At 34.4% G+C, this 18,851-nt stretch overlaps 1 protein-coding gene across 1 annotated transcript in view; it reads left to right on the top strand.

The window, feature by feature from the left end:
* The window catches only part of LOC135209764 (stromal interaction molecule homolog), a gene marked incomplete in the record, with an annotated part of 256,094 nt that overhangs the window by 210,867 nt on the left and 26,376 nt on the right, over nt 1–18,851 (top strand). The window contains 1 exon segment of the mRNA XM_064242549.1: nt 14,097–14,171. Coding sequence (XP_064098619.1) covers nt 14,097–14,171 — 75 coding nt within the window.

Genomic DNA, 18,851 nt, shown 5'->3' with positions numbered 1-18,851 from the left:
GCAACACACTCCCTCCTGTCATATTACTTGACATATTTGACAGTTCTGGACTTTGAGCTTCTGTGGATTTAAAAAGAAATGAGGGAAAGAATTTTTTATATGCATCATTTTGTTATTAGTTATATTATTTTTTTTTTAAATATTAATAAACATATAGTAGATATAGCATAAAAATTCAAGTACTATTTCATGAATTTTGTAATTATAGTTATATTATTATTATTATTTGAAAATATTAATAAACATAGTACATACTACATGTACCATAAAAATTCTCTCATCTCAGTAAAAGAGAGAGAGAGAATTATTACTTTTATTATTTAATGTTATTTAATTTACACATAAAGCTTGAAAACTTATAAATTACATTAATAAAATTGAAAACAGCTTTTCTGCAGGATTCAAAAATGTTGCATTGTCTGACATACTCGCATATGATAATTAGTTATGTTCCAGTGAAAGGTTCGCACTATTGTGAATTCACACAACTCGAATCATGTAAGATTGAGGTATTACTGTACTGGTTTTCTAGAAAGCAACAGAATTGACGCTGCACGGTTAACATACTCTACACAATAGAGACAGGAACTTGAACAAATGAAATTGGAGCATAAAGGAAGATAGAAAGTTTGGGAATGTGATAGGAAGATTTGTTTGTTTCACAAATGGCAGAGCAATTGATATAGAATGCATGGTTATGAAGTTTAAAAGATTTACGTTGTTTAGGCAAGTGATAAGATAGAAATTAGAAGCTATTTAGAGAAGGTGCAGATTTGAAAGTGGCAGGCACCTGGCAATGTGTAAGTTCCAAATAGGATGTCAGTTAGATTTGGATCAGATGGGAGTTCCAGCAGAAAGTGAACAAAATAGTAGAGTTGAAAGACCTGATCAGGTGTCTGACTGTTAAGGGAAAAGCCATTGCTAAGATTAGAGGCATCGTATAGCTTTTATATTTCAGACCTTTTTCATACCTGTTGATTGCACCAGTGCACCAACAGGTATGCACGGCTTACGTGAGGTATATGCAACTCCCCTTTGTTAATGTATGGGGCAGTACAAGTTATTTAGCAGGTTGAATTTGATGTTGGTGAAGTAGTCCTTTTGAAGTGCCAGGACCATTGGACAAGTACCTTCCAGAAAGGTCCTTGTGTTAAGCATGGAATCTGTAGCATTGTTTTTTGTGCTCCATTTCTTAGAAAAGACATCTTTTGTTTTGAGGTTTGTTCCAAGTTTATGTGAACACCACATGTGTAACATGAAATAGGAAAGGGTTAATAAATAAATATGGCCTGGCTCTCCACTAATGATCATGGGTATATTAGGAGCAGGATGTAGGATTTGGCATTGGTTTAAAGCATTCAGTGTAGCGCATTTTCACATTTTCCTTCTAAGTTTCATAAGGTTTCACTTTTTCAGTGAAAAAATGTGTTTAATTTAGAACATTTTCTGCAAAGCTTGATGCTTATTTTGTTTTAGTTGATTACTTAAGGATAATTCCATTACCAGTAAAAAGATGTTTTGTCATTAAAGCATTCATTACTTTTCTATTTTCTGGTAGAATTTTGTTTTTATAATTTTAGTTTTCATTTCAATTTTTCTGTTGCAACAATATTCGTGGTATTTTTGATGTTGCAGTATGATTTCTTTAGTTATTGGCTTCATGTTTGCTGTGTTTTATTCTTAGTTACTCCAGGAAGGGTTTTATATGATGGCCAGTGCTGTATGGTTTTTATTTTTGACTGGTGAAAGACTGATGTTAAGGCTTTTTATATCCATGTCAGGGCTTACTCGGTATATGATATATTGCTTTTGTGATAGCAATTTAGTGAGCAACTTTTCATTGGCCTATTTAATAAATTGTCCCCCTCCTGTAGACTTTCTTTTTTCACCCAGTATAGATTTTAATTTGGCCAGAAAGGATTTCAAATATTTTGTTTTTCTTGGATTTAGAATATTAAGAATTTTTTGTTTACTGGATTGATAAGGAAAATTTTAGGACCCTCTGATTTTGAACTAAAACTTAATGTCAGACATACAGTGAACTTTCGTGGCTTCAGACATACAGTGAACTTTCGTGGCTTATTTTGAAATTATACTTTATGGAATGTAGTCTTTATCTTTGGATTGGATTTAGTGTATCTAAAATTTTTTTTAATGCTATTGTATCTGTATATTTCAACTTGTTTTTGGCTAATGCTTACCTGTAGTTTCTAAACCGTCACAAGTTATTCCAGTTTTTATGATATGCAGTACTGTAATTGTACTAATATGTTTGTGGTTTTTCAGATAATGTGTTCTGTATGTGGTGTCATTGGTCATATTTGATTTTTTTATCAATATATGTTATTAACCTAATTTAAAGGTATACATAATTTCCCATTGATACATTCATGTGTGTTTTTTAATATGTGTATGTGTAATTGTCGGGTGGTTGTGGTAAACAAGATGTATACATAAATACAAGTACGTTGGCTTTTTTTTTGTAGTTACTTGAGGATTACTAGTCTTATTTTATTTCATAACAAACCTATTACCTGTTTGTGTAAGAAGTGCTTTTGTGTGCTGTAAAATTACCCAGGCACTTAAGTCCCTCTTGAAAGAAATAAGAATATGGCAGTTAGCCAATAAGGCAGTCCGTGGGTTATGGCAACTCTGACTTACGGCATTCAAAATTACAGTGCTTTCTTAAATACATTCATCAAAAAATCAGTTCCGGGTTATGGCTGATTTCCTGGATTACAGTGCCGTAATTAGGATGCTGAGCAGCGTACCAGTGGGCATTATAACAAGGTGAGAAATCCAGTTTAGGAGAGAAAACATGTTTGTTTTACCAGGGCAAAGCTTAAAACAGTGATCCTGGTTACGCTGTTTTCCGACTTGTGGCACACCAGTGGAACGGAACCCCTGCAGTAAAAAGGGGGAGTCTCTCTCTCTCTCTCTCTCTCTCTCTCTCTCTCTCTCTCTCTCTCTCTCTCTCTCTCCTCATCTCTCTCTCTCTCTACTCTCTCTTCTCTCTCTCTCTCTCTCTCTCTCTCTCTCTCTCTCTCTCTCTCTCTCTCTCTGTCAATTTTTATTACAATGATCTGGGGGTTACACTGTTTTATGACTTATGGCACACTGTTGGAACGGAACCCCTGCAGTGAAAAGGGGACTGCCTTATTATTATGTGTGTATATTTCAGGGCATTTTATGTAGGAAACAATCTTATTCTTTGTGTTTGAACTCTAGCTCACGGTGCTCTTTCTTTACACTTGTCATTAATTTTCTGATTTCTCAATGTACAGTACAGTATTTTGTTTATGTGATGAGTGTTTTCAGTGAATATCCCTCGATTCTCAGTAGCAGAAGTGGATCTAATATTTGGTTTTGACTTTGGACATAATGGGATGTAATTGCTGAAGCCAGTTTTAGTTGGTTGCATACTTTTGTAAGTGCTGTATGCCCTTTCCTTCATTTAGAGAAGAGTGACTATTGCTGTAAGGCTTCCATTATAATATCAGGTTTGCTTTTTCACATTTCCTGTATATTCCAGTAAATGTTGTTCATTTAGATGTCGTTTAGCTAGTTTATAAGAGATAGGCAAGTTAGCATTTTCTTAAAATTTAGCTTTTGCTCAGTTCCCTGGTAAATTAACTTTTATTTTTATTGTAGAACTAGCTTGCCTGATTAGGAATAGGGTTGCATTAAGTTGTCTTCATCTTGTATTGCTTGTGCTCGTGTACCTTGCCAATAGTTGAGGGCCTTTATCTGTGCTATGTCAAATCAATATATGAGTATCTGGAAAATCAAAAAGAAAGTATGTAATCAGAAGTGTTATACTCTGTCTCATCTAGGTATTCAAGAGATCCATTGGTAATGATGATAGGGAAACAGTATTAAATATGATGTTTGCCCAAGAGACGAAAACTCCAGCTTATTTTCTTTTTCTTACTGATGACGTACAGCTTTCTTGGCATGCATGTAGAGCCAAGCAAAGTTCAGAAGTTTTCATCATAGGGATGAGATATACAAGTGACTCAGACCTTTGTTAGGAGCCAAGCAGATGGCCTCTGCTTTGGAAGGGGTTCCCAACTAATTTTTTCCTCTTTAGCACTGTTTGAGTCAATTACCTATGGCTGAGTAAGTTACTTTGGCATTTTGGGGTTTCTGTCTTGGAGCACAGCTTCCTGGATGCTTCTAAAAGAGACAGGTTCTGGTACTTTTAAGTCAGTCCCAACAGCTTTCACTTGGAGATTGTTTCAATTTAGTTTCTTTTGTTTTTCACCTAGATTTTTTCCCACTTAGATTGAGGTGGGGGCTACTTAGGAGTAGAGTACATGTAATGTAATGAGCAGTAGGGCCATTATGAATCTTAGGAAAAAATTTTCATTCAAACGCATTACTTATAATGCAAGTTCCCATTCCCCCATCTTTGTTAAATACTTAGAGGTCATGGATCCGGTAAGCTACCCAAGCCCAGTACTACAGGTGAACTGTTGTTGTCTTTCTTTTAAGAGGGACTGAAGCATCTGGGCAATTTTGGAAAACATAAAAGACTAGTTAATAGATAATGAGTTTGCAGATTTTTTTTCTTTTTTCAAAGAAATATATTTTTGTAATGAAATATCTCAGCTGGTTACTGTGTATAACTAATAGCTGTGTAACCAGATGAACTAAGGCAAAGCAATGTGTCTATAAGCTTCTAGCTGCTTTTAAAGATACGTATAGTACAGTATTCCTGTTAAATTTTAATCCATACATCTGCTTTGTTAAATGTTAATATTTATCTCTGGTTTTATTTTATGAATACCAGTACTTTGTGTTAATGATATTTAGTATAGTAAAAATGCAATAGAGTGTAGCTATAATGATCATATTTGAAAATGAACGATTGATCATGCCAGGTCACAAAATGGAGTGAGACGGCTGTAAATATACCTTACAATTGATAGGCTTGTCTAATTGATTAAAAGACTTTTTTGGAAAAATGATGAAAATGAGGCAGTTTTTGCCTAACAGTTTCCATATAGGGTTGATTTGCTCTGCTTTCTTAAGCTCTTCTCCAAAAGTTTGTGTATTATTCTTGAAATTAACAACATACAGAGCATTGAGCCCCTAAATCATCATCATTATTATTATAAAAGTGTTTAACCAGTCTACTGAGTAACATTCTTGACACACACAGGTTTGCCTTGAACAATTTGCCCTTGAATATTGGGTGAAAATTGGAGCAAGTGTAAGTTAAAAATATAGTGCATACTATACAAAGGATGTCCAAGCTAAGCCAAGAAAATGCATCTACACTCAATAATTACAAAGGCTGCAGAAAAAGTTATTTCATACTGGAAAGAGATATAAAGTAACAAAATTAATTTGATATTGTACAGTCTTGGTGGAAGTACAACGAGCTTTAGACAATACGTAGCCACACACAAAAAAAAAAAAAAAAAAAAAAAAAAAGACAGCATTTAAATTGGACATTTTTTTAATGCAACTGCTTCAGTCATGCTCTGCAAAATTGAACCTCGCCTCTTCAAAGTTTTCTTGATAGTAAACTACCCATTATTTAGAAAAATTTGGTAAGGTAGTGTCCAAGCAGTAAATTTCTTAGCCAAGGGATAATAACTCAGTAACTGGTTAAAAGTAATGGTAATGATGACTTTTTTTTATACATTTCGAATGCTCTTTATTTGTTCCTCAGTTGTAGGGTTGTAGGTTTGTTTTAAAACGAGAAAAGACTATACCTGTAATAATAGTACCACAGGTAATAAAACCTTCTTTTAAGGTCTGTTGATTTTATTTGAGTAATGTTTACAAAGCCCCGAGCTGATTACAACCTTCAGCTCTTTTGAGTCTCACTCATGTTATAATTGTACAGTAACCAAAAGTTTGCATTAGCTTTAGTCAGCATAAAAAAAATTATGCTTGCCTTTACTATTCCACTTTTTATTGAAGAGCTTTCTAGTTGTTTTGCCAACTTTTCACTACTGCTTATTACCAGTATATTAATAGTACACAACATCCAAAGGCTGACCCTATGGCATGATTACCTTTTCAACATTTTGTAGTTTGGATATCTTATAATAATTACAATTTTTTATGCATTAAAGTTTCTGGTTTTTGTAAGTTATTCAAATATGTTGACAGGCAACATATCATATGAAAAGAAGATAGGTTTAAGTTCTAAGGGCCATTCCTCATCATTTTTATATTTTTATGATTACAATATTGACACTCCTGTCAGCTTCATTGACTTAAGCATGGGTCCTCAAGGTGTTGGTTCTTGTTTCCCTGTTTGAGGGTACTGTGGATGCATTAAAAGTCTTGTGTTGGTTAATCTAAAGTGCTTTCAATTCATCGTCAGGTGCTCTTTTTAATGTAGTAAATGTAGTCACCTTGTTACACAATCTTGGTAGAACCTTAATTTTTGTTTCAATGGCATTAGTCTCTTGCACATCTGCAGTTAATTTTGTACATGTAGTACCTAGTTTATGATTTTCAAAGCTTAGTCGTCTTCCAAACCTCTTTCATTTAGAAACTACATATTTTGTTTTGGCAAGACTGCAGACACTTACAAAGTAATTACCACTTTCAAAGACAACAAGATGTTCATAACAGGAGGGAACAGAGGAAGCATTAAAATTTTAGATATATTTTGGAAAAAGTTAATTATTGGTCTAGAGATCCCATTGTATTAATGTTACCACTCAAGTATTTCAGCTTATCTATGAGAACTATGTGGCTAGATACTAACTACGTACTATTATGCAAAATAGCTCATGCACTACTCTTGTGACTGGTTAGATTGTATGTCACAAGCAGTTTACCTATAGCAATGCAGTTCTTTAGTTCTGAAAACATTCAGGACTAGAAAAAGCATCTGGATGCATGTAAGTTAGGGGCCATTAATGTTATTTGGCTGTAGTCTGAGTAGTGTCTCCATCCTAAACAGTAATTTTGCTCAGTAAAAGATTTAATTATGGCTTGAATACATGAAAAATAAGGCACACCTGACACTGCTTCAGAGTGAAGACCAGAAATGGATGGTGTAATAGATGCTTGTCCGTATGAGAGTTTTCATTTTTGTTTAGAAAAGTAGTTGACTGCACAATAATTTTCATTGTTGTTTAGAAAAGTAGTTGACTGCACAATAATTAGCTTATACGGAGTCATCATTAATTCCATGGAATGCCTGTCAAATGACTGAATCATATGAGAATTTATGCAAAGGATAACAGCAATTTTTGAGGACTCACATCCCCTTCAGTTAATTGTACTTGTATTCTCTTATAAGTTCTTATTAAAATAATTTGCAGTTTTGCCCACTGCTGTATTTTAATCCCTTATGAACATGTTGTATTCACCCTCATGAACGTCTTTTATTCAACCATTGTTTAGATTTATATTTGATCTATGCCGTGGAAATTATTGTCAGGTTGGTTATCAAGTGTTTGTAGTAGAAACAGTCATGTTTATTGCATTTTATACACTCATTACCTGAAATATACATGTATCAACAAATTCTATTTGGCAAGTCATGCTATATTACAGTATTTTGATGTTAAGAGTTCCTGTATTGGGTTATTCAGTTACTTTGTATTACACACTTTTACAGTTACAAAATCTACATAGCACTTGCATGTGGCTGTTAACTTAATTTGCATGTCAGAATACATTTTTTATCAGGAACTTTCATGCAGAACTGAGATTTAGAATTCTAACGGGTAATTTAGTAATGTGGATAGGAATCTTTAGCTTTACGTAACAACTAAGATGTAATGTAAGAAATGTTGTTTACAATTCAAACATTGTATGTAATAACAAAACATTCTAACATAAACATTTTTTTAATAGAGCAGTTTTCTTTATGGATTTCCAGCACAGAACAGAAAAATGTAAGAAAAAGAATGTATTGCTTGTAAAGCTAAGCATTTTAGATTATATACAGTATCATCAGTACAGTGTCATCAGTGCAGTATGATAATTTTCATGCACTATGTCAGATGAGCAGGTAAAATGGCAATTTACTGAAGTCTTACAAAGTCTCTAAAATGGAAATCTTAGTGGTTAGTCCCTGGTATTAGTTATCTTTAGCAAATATGAAACTTTCTCAAAAAAATCACCTCAAATGTTCTCTTGTTATATTGAAGTTGTTAATGGCACACACATTTTTAATTATTATAGTATAATTAATCTTTCTACCTCTCCTATTCTTTACTGTGCACCATTGCAATCATGGTTTTCTCTTGTAATGTTTACCCTTTTGCACATTTATCTTATCAATACTGTATCATTTTACATATGCAGTGGATAATTTAGCCGTACAGTAAATCTCTTAATATATCTATGCATTAATACATAACAAATGCTGATTAGTATTTTATGCATTTAAGGTGTTTTTGATAGACAGGAAATCACACACTGGATTTTACTAAACCAATAGCACACCAAAAACGATCATTCAGTCACTAGTAGGCCTTACTAATTTGGTTCCTACACTAATCCAGCTCAGATTTCTAATTCCTTGGGCCACTTCACATTGTTCTGGTTACACTAAATCTATTCACCTGTTGGCACACTGCCTTGCTCACTTTTGTAAATACACACAAGATCACTTCAGTTATGGCTCCAGCAAATAAGGGAAATGCAACCTTTGTGAAAATAAAAAAAAAGTGTGTGTGCGTGTGTGTGTGTGTGTCTGTGTGTGTGTGTTGTGTACAGACTGCAGTGCACATTAGGCTGTACTTTACTCATCAAATTAATTATAGGATGATTATTAATCTTTTAGCACTTTAAAATATAGTAGTATACTGTGGCAGCCAATAACACATCTTTGCACTTGGAAGTAGAAGTATTTTTTATCGAAAGATAACTATTTGTAATGTTTTTATAAGTGGTTTTAAACACATTACCGATGGGTAATTTTAAAACCATTTTTCAGACATTTCTTTCCTCTACAAATAGTAGTGCATACTCTGAAGTTCTGGGTTATGGGCCTGCTGAGTGGAGAGGATATCAGCTGATGAAAGAAATGGGTGGTTGGAAGTAAAAATAAAAAGTAATAATAAACAATAAACTTTGCAAAAATAGGTAATATGGACTTATGAACCACTCGCTTTTATATGCAACCTGCTAAACCTAGTGAACATTGCTAACTTTAAACTTGTGAAAGTTGCAGTTTTTAATTACTTATACAGGTATTTGTTTTTTATTTGGAAATTCAAGTAAATTATGATTTAATTATGATAGATACCTTTTATTTTATCAGGTTTTGTGCTTCATTAAAGCTTTGTAATTGTGCAAAGGAATGAATGGAAATACATATTAAAAAAATCCAACTTATCTGGTGCTGCCATATTTTAAGCTAAATGGCATTCTGTCATTGCATATTTTTAAAAGGAATTTTTTTTCCATTGAATATTATTAAAAAAGTTTACTGAGCAACCTTACGTGGTGGCACTTCGTATAAATATCACTATTACCGTGCATCAGGAACCACACATCATCTTTATAAGGTTTTTCTTAATCTAAGATGTATAGACCTAATTTTGACATTAACTTGTTGCCAAGTTGATAGGGGCCTGTAATCAGATGAATACAGCTAAAGAGCAAGGGTCAGTCACGTCCCTTCTAAAAAGTACGTACATGAACATGAATAAAGTAAGATGTATTTTTATTGTTGTAAGACTACAGAAAATGAGTGATTTTTTCGTGTTCCTCCCTCTGGCCTCTCCTTGACGTACACCACCATTTAGTGAAGGCTCTAAAATGACTTGGTGTGCCAGATGCTGTTGGGCCTTATCCTATTAGGGGGTAAGGTCTAACCCTGTTTTAATCATCTTTCATTTCTTTTAGGAATGTAATCAGCACTATTAAATGCACTTACTAGGCATTAAAGAATTGATAAATTTAAATTAAGAGAGCTGTACATGTGACATAGATGTTGTTCATTACAACCTTATTATTTGTATGTTGCCCTGTTTCTGTGCAAGAATTTCCAGTCATATTTACGTGATGGTACACATCACTCATTCCATTGTGTGCCTTTGCAACGTTAACAGCTGCTTCACATCACTCAGTCATTTTTAGTATATTCTTTATGTCTGCAATTTGACTCATGTTCTTTATTCCTTATCCTTCAGGGTTCATCTTTTTCTTAGTGCTTTATTATTAACCTAATTTCTCCTTGTAAGATAGCTGGGGATTGGTGTTTCACCATTCTTCTAACAGGTCACTATGAGCTTTTTTTTTAATATATATATATACTTTTATTCATTTTGACGGATTTAAATCAGTCATTTTTTTCCTTTTTTGGGGGTTACTTTTTGCCTCTTACTTTGAGAAGTATAACTTGTGTAATGCCACAACCTGTTTCCTTTTGTTCTCTGCTGGCTTTTACAAATTTTATTAGTGTTGTTTTTACAATTACAACTCCATTTCCCATGTTGTTGATAAATTTTATGGTAATCTACAAGTTTTTTTTTTGTTTTGCATAGTGATGTCACATCTTCAGTGCGTATGGAAAGGGAAGCAGATTTTCATGTTTGAACCTTGATGCTACTGTTTTTTGTAGATATCATGACCTGTCTTCCTGCCATGTCACAATACAGGCAGTCCCCAGGTTACGACGGGGGTTCCGTTCTTGAGACGCGTCGTAAGCCGGAACATCGTCAAAAATCCTAAGAAAACCTTACTTTTAATGCTTTGGGTGCATTAAAAACTATGTAAACTGCATTATTATTGCATTTTTCATTAAAAAAAAAACCTTCAAATATTGATTATTTCTTCTGCCAGATAAGCGTTGTAGGCGTCATAACCCTGGAAATAATTTCTGATGAATATAATTGAAAAGCGCCTTAACCTTGGAACGTCGTAAGCCAAACTTGTCGTAACCCGGGGACTGCCTGTATACTGGTCTAGTTTTGCCAGGGTGTGTATTTAGATCTTGTATTTTTTTTCTAGGCTTCCCACCTCCTGTGTGCTTGTTCATTTTATTGAGGCCAGCATCATTTTCTGCTGGTCTGATGTGGGACTAATGCTTACACCACCCTAAAGTTTTATGTTGATGCTTTCTTGGACTCTTCTACTTGTGGGTGAACTTTAGTGCTCCCTTGCCTGGTTCCATGACCAAGAAGCATATGTCCTCAGAAGATGCTTCAGCTTTCGTCAGTGAAGCCTCTTAATTTGCACCATGAAAAAGGAGACCAAGATATCTTGTTCCAGTGTTTCTTCTTTTGCTCACATCAGGAAGAGATAGTCTTTCATTTGTTTTCTAGGTGTCATCGTCCATTTCAACTTTCATGTCATTGACCATGACTCCCAACCTTCCTCCACTGCCATTACTGGTCTCTACTTTGGCTGAGTTGTTAGCACAGTCTGCTGACTCATCCCTCATGGATTGCCTTCAGTGCCAAGTCTTTTCAGCATTTTCTAATTAGTTGTGATCTATCATCAGGTCATCACTTGGCAATTTAGGTTTGTTGTTGCTTCTGCTGTAGTGGAAGCTTTGCTCTTCGCCGAGGATGTTCCTGTTGTCACCACACCTGGCAAAGTTACTTCTGATGTTCTTGCTGCCTCCCTTGGGTTGACTGAAGTCCTTACTTTACAGTGCAGTCTTTGCTGTGAAAGAAGTGGATCCTCATCTTCAAAGGGATTCAGAAGTTCTTCAGACATGACAGTTCATTTTCTCCAGAGCACACAACGAGGAACATGAGCAGAGAACTTTCTCACTGTCATTTACTTTCTTATTGTAAAGCTTAATCCACCAAAAACTGCTAAACAAAGATACCTCAATATTTTTTTTATCGACCACAAAAGTAAAATAAATTGCCTTGCTATTGATAAATAATCCATTACTATTTATGTTAGGCACAGTATGACTAAGGACAATTAAACAAATGCTGAGTTGTAGGTTATCAGTAAGCAACAGCTGTTTGTTACTATTTTTCAAAAAATCACCAAGAATAGGTAAATTGAGGTAACTAATTTTCGTTCACACACTTAAAGTACTATAATTTACATTTCATATGAAATCTACATACTTCATTACTATTTGTGTTATGTATGACACAGCACATCCCTCAATAAAAAGGTAAACAAACTCGCAAGAGCAGCCAAGGAAAACTTAGTAATAATGAGACATTTTACCAATTACTTGAATATAAAGATTTGCCAAAAATAGGTAAATTGTGATATCTAATATTTCTTTACAGGCAGAGAAATTACAGTCATATATTTGTTTCCACTCCCCCTCCTTACACCTCCCCTTTTTGCCTTGCGTTCATGCTTCACTGGTGGAACAAAGGGGATCTCCTCCATGCTATTATCAACTTGTAAAGTTTGGCCATAAAATCATCATTGTCTGTGTCACTTCCACTCTCCATAGACACCAATAGCCTATCTATGTTTCTAGGTGTTCAATTATGCTTTTGGAACTTGGTAATGTCCAATAAATAGAACTTGTTAGGGGGGATGAAGTCCTGACCTGTTAGCTTATAAGACAGCACTCTTAACACAATTTGGCATTCTCAAAACACACTGTAAAACCTTTGCAACAAAACCTGGAAAAAAAAGGCAAAATTGAGTTGGAAATGATGGCAATATAAGCAGTCCTCATAGGTCAGGTCATGCGGTCACACCGTCTTCTTGAAAAGGAAATTTTGCCGCATGCATAAGTCACAAGCTCCAACCACCTCATGCTATGAGAAGAAGCATTATCTTGTAACGTCATATATTCAAAACCTTTGTTATGACGTGCTTTTCTGATTTTTTATGAATTAAAAAAAAAATCTTTTTCTGATCTGCACACATGTTCATTTTGCACATGGAAGTGGTGTGGCCCAGATGCACATAAGTATGGTTCTCTGACCCCTCCTCTTGACCCTCCTTTGCCTGCTCTGGCATTATTAGGGTTTATGTCTTCATGTTTTGAGTGCTCATTTGGTACTCAGCTCTTTGGTTTAACCCTCCTACAGAGTACAATCTATTGCTTTTACTTCTTAGGCTCTATGTATGGTTTAAGAAGTCGTAACGAAGTTTTATAGCAGAAAAAAAGTTTTGTTCAATGAAAGCCCATTAATTCAGCCTCCATATCTCCTCACTCAAGTTGATTTTTTCCTGACTGCACAACGGAATGACGAATGATGCATGATTTCTTCTTAGGGTCTCAGTAAGGACCTTGTTGATGTAACTGGGTTTTTGTATGAAAATAAGGCAACATATGATTATTGGGTTTGTACTGAAAAATGTTTTATGTTATAAGAACTTTTATTTGTTTATTGCAAATATCCCTTGGTTAAGAGAAAATTAAAATAAAAGTTCATTACTATTTTAAAAAACTAACTTTTATATTTCTGACACTGTTCACTCATCTTATAAGCACTATAATCACTGTATATAATTCCTCACCTTGGAAGATAAACATTTCAGCAATGATCATACATTTGTTTTGAAAGTACGTACCTTAGACCTTGAACTTAATTGATATTATCAAACCTCCACCGATCTAAGGGAAGTGTAAATAATTTATATACTAGTGAATTACCATACAATTTATCTTTGTTACCATTTTTTTTTGACAGTTGAGTCAGTAGCATATATATTGTTGCATGGCTTTGTTTATTTATGAACCATTTATTTATAAATAGTATTCCTTGTAAAGCATCCTAGTTGTTGATGATTGATCTTCACTTTTAAGTTCTCTGTTATTAGTGTTTATAGGACTATCTTGACATTATTATTATTATTATTATTATTATTATTATTATATTATTATTATTATTATTATTATTATTAATTATTATTTTATCATTAATTTTATTATTATTATTATTATTATTATTGATATTATTATTATTATTATTATTATTATTATTATTATTATTATTATTATTATTATTATTGTTTGAAAGTTAAACCAGATCACTGTAAACACATTCATGTATACATGTAAAAGCATGCTTGCAGTAGTTCCTGGTATTGTATATACTATTGTTAGACAGAATCTTAAATTTGCTTCTCATGGGTTGTAATGGTCTAGAGCTTTTAGTACATATATGTACTTGCAGCTATATTAGATCCATTTCTGTACAGCCAAAAGTGATACTTAATTATTGCAGGGTGTTCATCACGTTTGAGTGCAAGTATTGATGACATTGATGATGAAACCCTGTCCCTCTACACCCAAACTACTGGTAAGAGGTCAATTTTACCATGAAACTCCATCTTGAATTACATGCTGTAAATATTGTTAGCGTAAACCATATTTGTAACAATTACAGTATGTACAGTAATTTCCCACAAAACTTCTTCTAAGGATCTTAAAATGTAACGAGCTTTGAGCTTTACAGTAAATTTATTAATGCCTCCTCATTTCACAAGTACAGATTGAATATGCAATAATTGTTGTTTCAGCATCATGACTGTAATTTTATACTAGCCTATGTGCTAAATTACAATGTAATTTTATACTAGCCCAATTGCAAAATTACAGTGTAATTTTATACCACCTGGTGTACAGGATTATAGTTTAATTTTATACTAGCCTGTGTGGAAGATTACAGTGTATAATTTTATAATAGCCTACGTATTTGCAATATTACAATTTAACAAGGCTACTTGAAGTGTAACTTACTTTTAAACTATCCTTATGCATTTGTACTTGGACATACCAATCATTTTTATTATAAAAACAAACTGCATTGTACAGCATTTTTAACAAGACTTTTCTGCTAACATATTCTCACACATCAGTAATGTGAGAAGTACCTTTGTCCCTCTACATTCAGCAACTACAGTACTTTCAAGAAAAGACAAGTTCCCACTGAATCCTTAGGTCCATGCCTATTTTATGCTTCTCCTTACGGTCCTTTCTTTGATTTTAACAATCTTAAAATTCTTTGTTGGACTGGGGACTAATATCTAAAAAATGTTCATAGTACTGTCCGGAAAGATCCTTGTGTTAAGCATGGAATCTGTTGTATTGTTTTTTGTTCTTTATTTCTTAGAAAAGACATCTTTTCTTTTGAGGTTTCTGCCAAGTTTATGTGAACACTACATGTGTAACATGAAATAGTAAATGGTTAATAAACAAATATGCTCTGGTTCTCCGCTAGTGATATTTGTTATCAGGATGAATATCTTTGTGTGGTAAAGTTTATATTTATTTATAATATATTCATAATTTAACTGCCTTAAATTCTAGACTTCACATACAAGAACTTGCATGGTTATCAGTAAAAACCTTACAACTCTCAGCTTATGGAAAATAGGTGTACAGTTTGTTACTGATTTGATAAGCCATAAGAACAATTTTTCCAGTAAGAGTATAGAGCATTATTTTGATGCTATCTATACATACTTCAACCAGTCTTCAACTGTAACGAAGAATCATATATCACTTCATATTGTAATAAAAGTTGTGATATTTTTCATTCTATTTATGAACTTCTTACAAATGTCTGCTATCTGTACTGTACAATGTCTTACAATAGAATATTTTAGGCTTTAAGGGAGTTTGTTCATTGTAAGTAACTATTAACAAAGTTTGTAGGTTGAGCCCAAGTTAAGATTTTTCTGTCACTGAAATTTATTCAGTTTAGCAGTTACTAAATAGTTCAGAAAAAGTATATCCAACTAAAGCCTTACTTTGGATAAAAACTAAATGACTATAAATCCTGACATTGGAGAAGCTCTAACCTCAAAAATGTGCCTTCAGTTTGTCTAGCAAAATGGGAAAAAATCCAATATAAAAAATATGGTCCAGTAGTGACCAATAAGAAATGTGTTTAGGATAAAAATACTTTATTTTCTGTGTTTTCAAATTCACTAATTTTATGAGTAATATGGAATAATCTTTTTTGAAGTTGACAAACATACTAGCAAACTTAAAAGTGAACAGATTACCAAGTATCAAACTTAAAAACGAAGCACAGGAAGCACAGATGGAAGTACAGGCATTAGAAATACTGGTATAACTGTTGCACAGGTACACTTTGTAAGAGCACCATATTGGCATGTTTCATCAGAGCATGTTGGAACACAACCAAAACAAATAATGGGTGAGTGTTTGATTCTGATGGTAAGATATACCAGTAAACCCTTTTAACATATCATGGGTTGCCATCTGGCACCAATACTCTTTGGTCTGTAAAACTTATCAGACATGTCAATTGGATCTATAGTGTTTTTCTGTTTTTCTCCTGAAAAAACTGAGATGTCGCCAATATCTACTGAGGGAAAGTAAAGTTCATAATTTCAAGCCCCTCGTGAAAGCTTTTTTTATAAGAAATTTGCTATTTCAAGGAAAACCCTTGAATTTTGCTTCACTCTAGGTATGCCCAAAGGCAGGAAGTCATTTTCAGGCTTAGGGATTGTTCACTTAGTTCTTCCTTTAAACCTAGCTGCCCTGTTGTAAAATTATATTAAATTCAAACTTTGATATATTATCTATCCAACTTTGTTCCTTTTCTCATTACAGGGTTGCTATTAAGCAAAACCCTCAGATTACTTGCATTGTGGGAAACTGTGCAATTCACTTTTTGCCAGTGGGGACGACAAATACCAACTGTTAGGAAGCTAGGAATGTAGCCCTTGCAGACATAAAGTTGACTTTTGATGGTCGCTGGATATGGACATATGCAAACAATGGAACATGAGCCTAAATAATAGAGATGCTTAATTTAGATTTGCCTTTTGGGTCCAAAGTTTCAGTCATGGAGGAGGTGTGGTGGGGGCCTATTACATCTTGCCAGCAGAGAATATTCCCCACCCATTACGAGTCAATTCCACATCTGTGTCTTATGCCAAGACACTTGAATCCAAGATCTCTGTGTGACACCTCCAATGGAGATTGAGTCATTCATGGGATAGATGCCTATAATACTGGTCATGCTGAATCTGGAAGAGTGGGGTTACTACTTTTTATTATGCATGATTAGGATTCCCAGAATGGAAATCTAGGCTCTCCCATGCAACAATCTGGCATCAAGTAGGACCCAATTTTGGTCATCTTTCCTCCCCTTCAAGTCAAAGAGGAAGTCCCTGTTCCTCCCATAGATAGATAGGTCTTATATGAGACTCCTAAGCCTTTGTTGGGCAGTGGCAATGTGGCTGCTTAGACCGAGTCCAGCCAGTTAGTGGTTCATAATAAATAAGTCTGAAGCATGGTTTGAGTTTTGAAAGGAAATCTTGCACAGTATCAGGACAGTACTTAAAGCAGAGTGTCATTACGTCCAGGATGTTACTGAAGATTCTTGACAGGGATTCAGAGCAATTGAATTGTCTCGTAGATTTTTTCAGCCCTGCACAGAGAGACTAGAAAGTCCATGGAAGCCACCTGGGCAGAGGTCAGTTCTCTTGCAGAGAAATTCAAAGCTGGCACCACTAACAAAAAACCTCTTGAGCCAAGATGAAGTTAAGTTGATCTCTTAAATCACTTTCAGAGTCAGATGATTTACAGAGGAACCACTGCTCTGCTTCCATAATGCTGATGGTTCTAATGTCGCCAAAGCTGGGTGACACGGGGACATTATTACCCTCCCCTGGTGATGATGATGATATCTCTTGGAACATGTAGAATTTCAGGAAAGGGCTGCCTTTTCCAATAGGAAATGGTGCTTTTTCAATCCTTCAGTAGGATTGCAAAAACCACCAAAGGAAATAGTCATCATCCCTGCTAGCATGACAGTTAAAGCCTCTGAGATTTTTTTTTTTTTTTTTTTTTGCAGAACCAAAATCTTAGAGAACCAACATGATATTCCTGGAGCATTTGTTCTGTTGATTAGCCATTGATTCAAATACAGAAGTTTTTAGCTCCTTCCTCGGGTTAATTGCGTTGCAAAGATTGACTGATGAGCAGGTGGTCGATCTCTGTGTGGGGCTAGGGTTGAGAAGGAGAAGGCTTTGAAATTACAAGGCAAACGTGTATCTATCCTTCCCAAGATGAAAAAGTTCCTCACTGGATGGGTCGGTTGCATACTCCCCTACCGACTCGGTAGCCAGAGTTCACTCCCAGTTGCTGCCAGTGCGGAATCAGAGGAATGTATTTCTGGTGATTAGAAATTCATTTCTCAATATAATGTGGTTCGGATCCCACAATAAGCTGTAGGTACCTGGTTGCTAGGTACGTAACCAATTGGTTCCTAGTCACGTAAATAAAAATCTAATAATTTGGACCAGCCCTAAGGGTGGCTGTTAATCTGCTCTGGCTGATGGTCTGGTTAAACTAAGATATACATACTTAACTCTCAAGATAGACTACATGAAGGAAATTTATTTCTAGATACATATGAATTAAGAAAAAAAAGAGTTGGGCAGGTTTGAGAATATTTGATGTTCTGAATTTATTCTCAGTTTTCTGAGTTAATTCTAAGGTTAAAATGTTAATGAGCTTCCTATTAAGTTTAAGATGAGATTATACATCTGCAAATAAGATTTTTCATTGTACAAACCACAAGGTTTTCCACCTGTTACACCTTTCAAACCTTATACTGTCAATTTCTCAGCGCTAAATGACCTCATAGGTCCCAGTGCTTGGCCTTTGGCCTAAATTCTATTTTCAGTTCAATTCATCCGCAAATAAGAAGATTGGGAAAATGTATAGAATTTCTTTAGGTGCTTGTTTCTTACTATGAAACTTCACATTTGAAAAAAATTTATTTTGAATTGAAAACAACAATGAATTACAAATTTTCATTTCCTTAATTCATTCCACTACACTATATTTATGGTATCAGATTGAGTGCTGAAATATAAAACTAAAACTCCCAAATCTTGTATGCTTCTTTTCCACCTGGGATGGAGAATGGTTTAAGTAGGATGTCTCTCTCATTCTCATCCAAACATTTTCTTCGGTTTACATTGATTTCAATTTC

The sequence above is a fragment of the Macrobrachium nipponense genome, chromosome 38 (genome assembly GCF_015104395.2).
Source record: "Macrobrachium nipponense isolate FS-2020 chromosome 38, ASM1510439v2, whole genome shotgun sequence".
In the NCBI taxonomy this organism is placed as follows: Eukaryota; Metazoa; Arthropoda; class Malacostraca; order Decapoda; family Palaemonidae; genus Macrobrachium; species Macrobrachium nipponense.
This window is presented reverse-complemented; position numbering and strand designations above follow the sequence as displayed.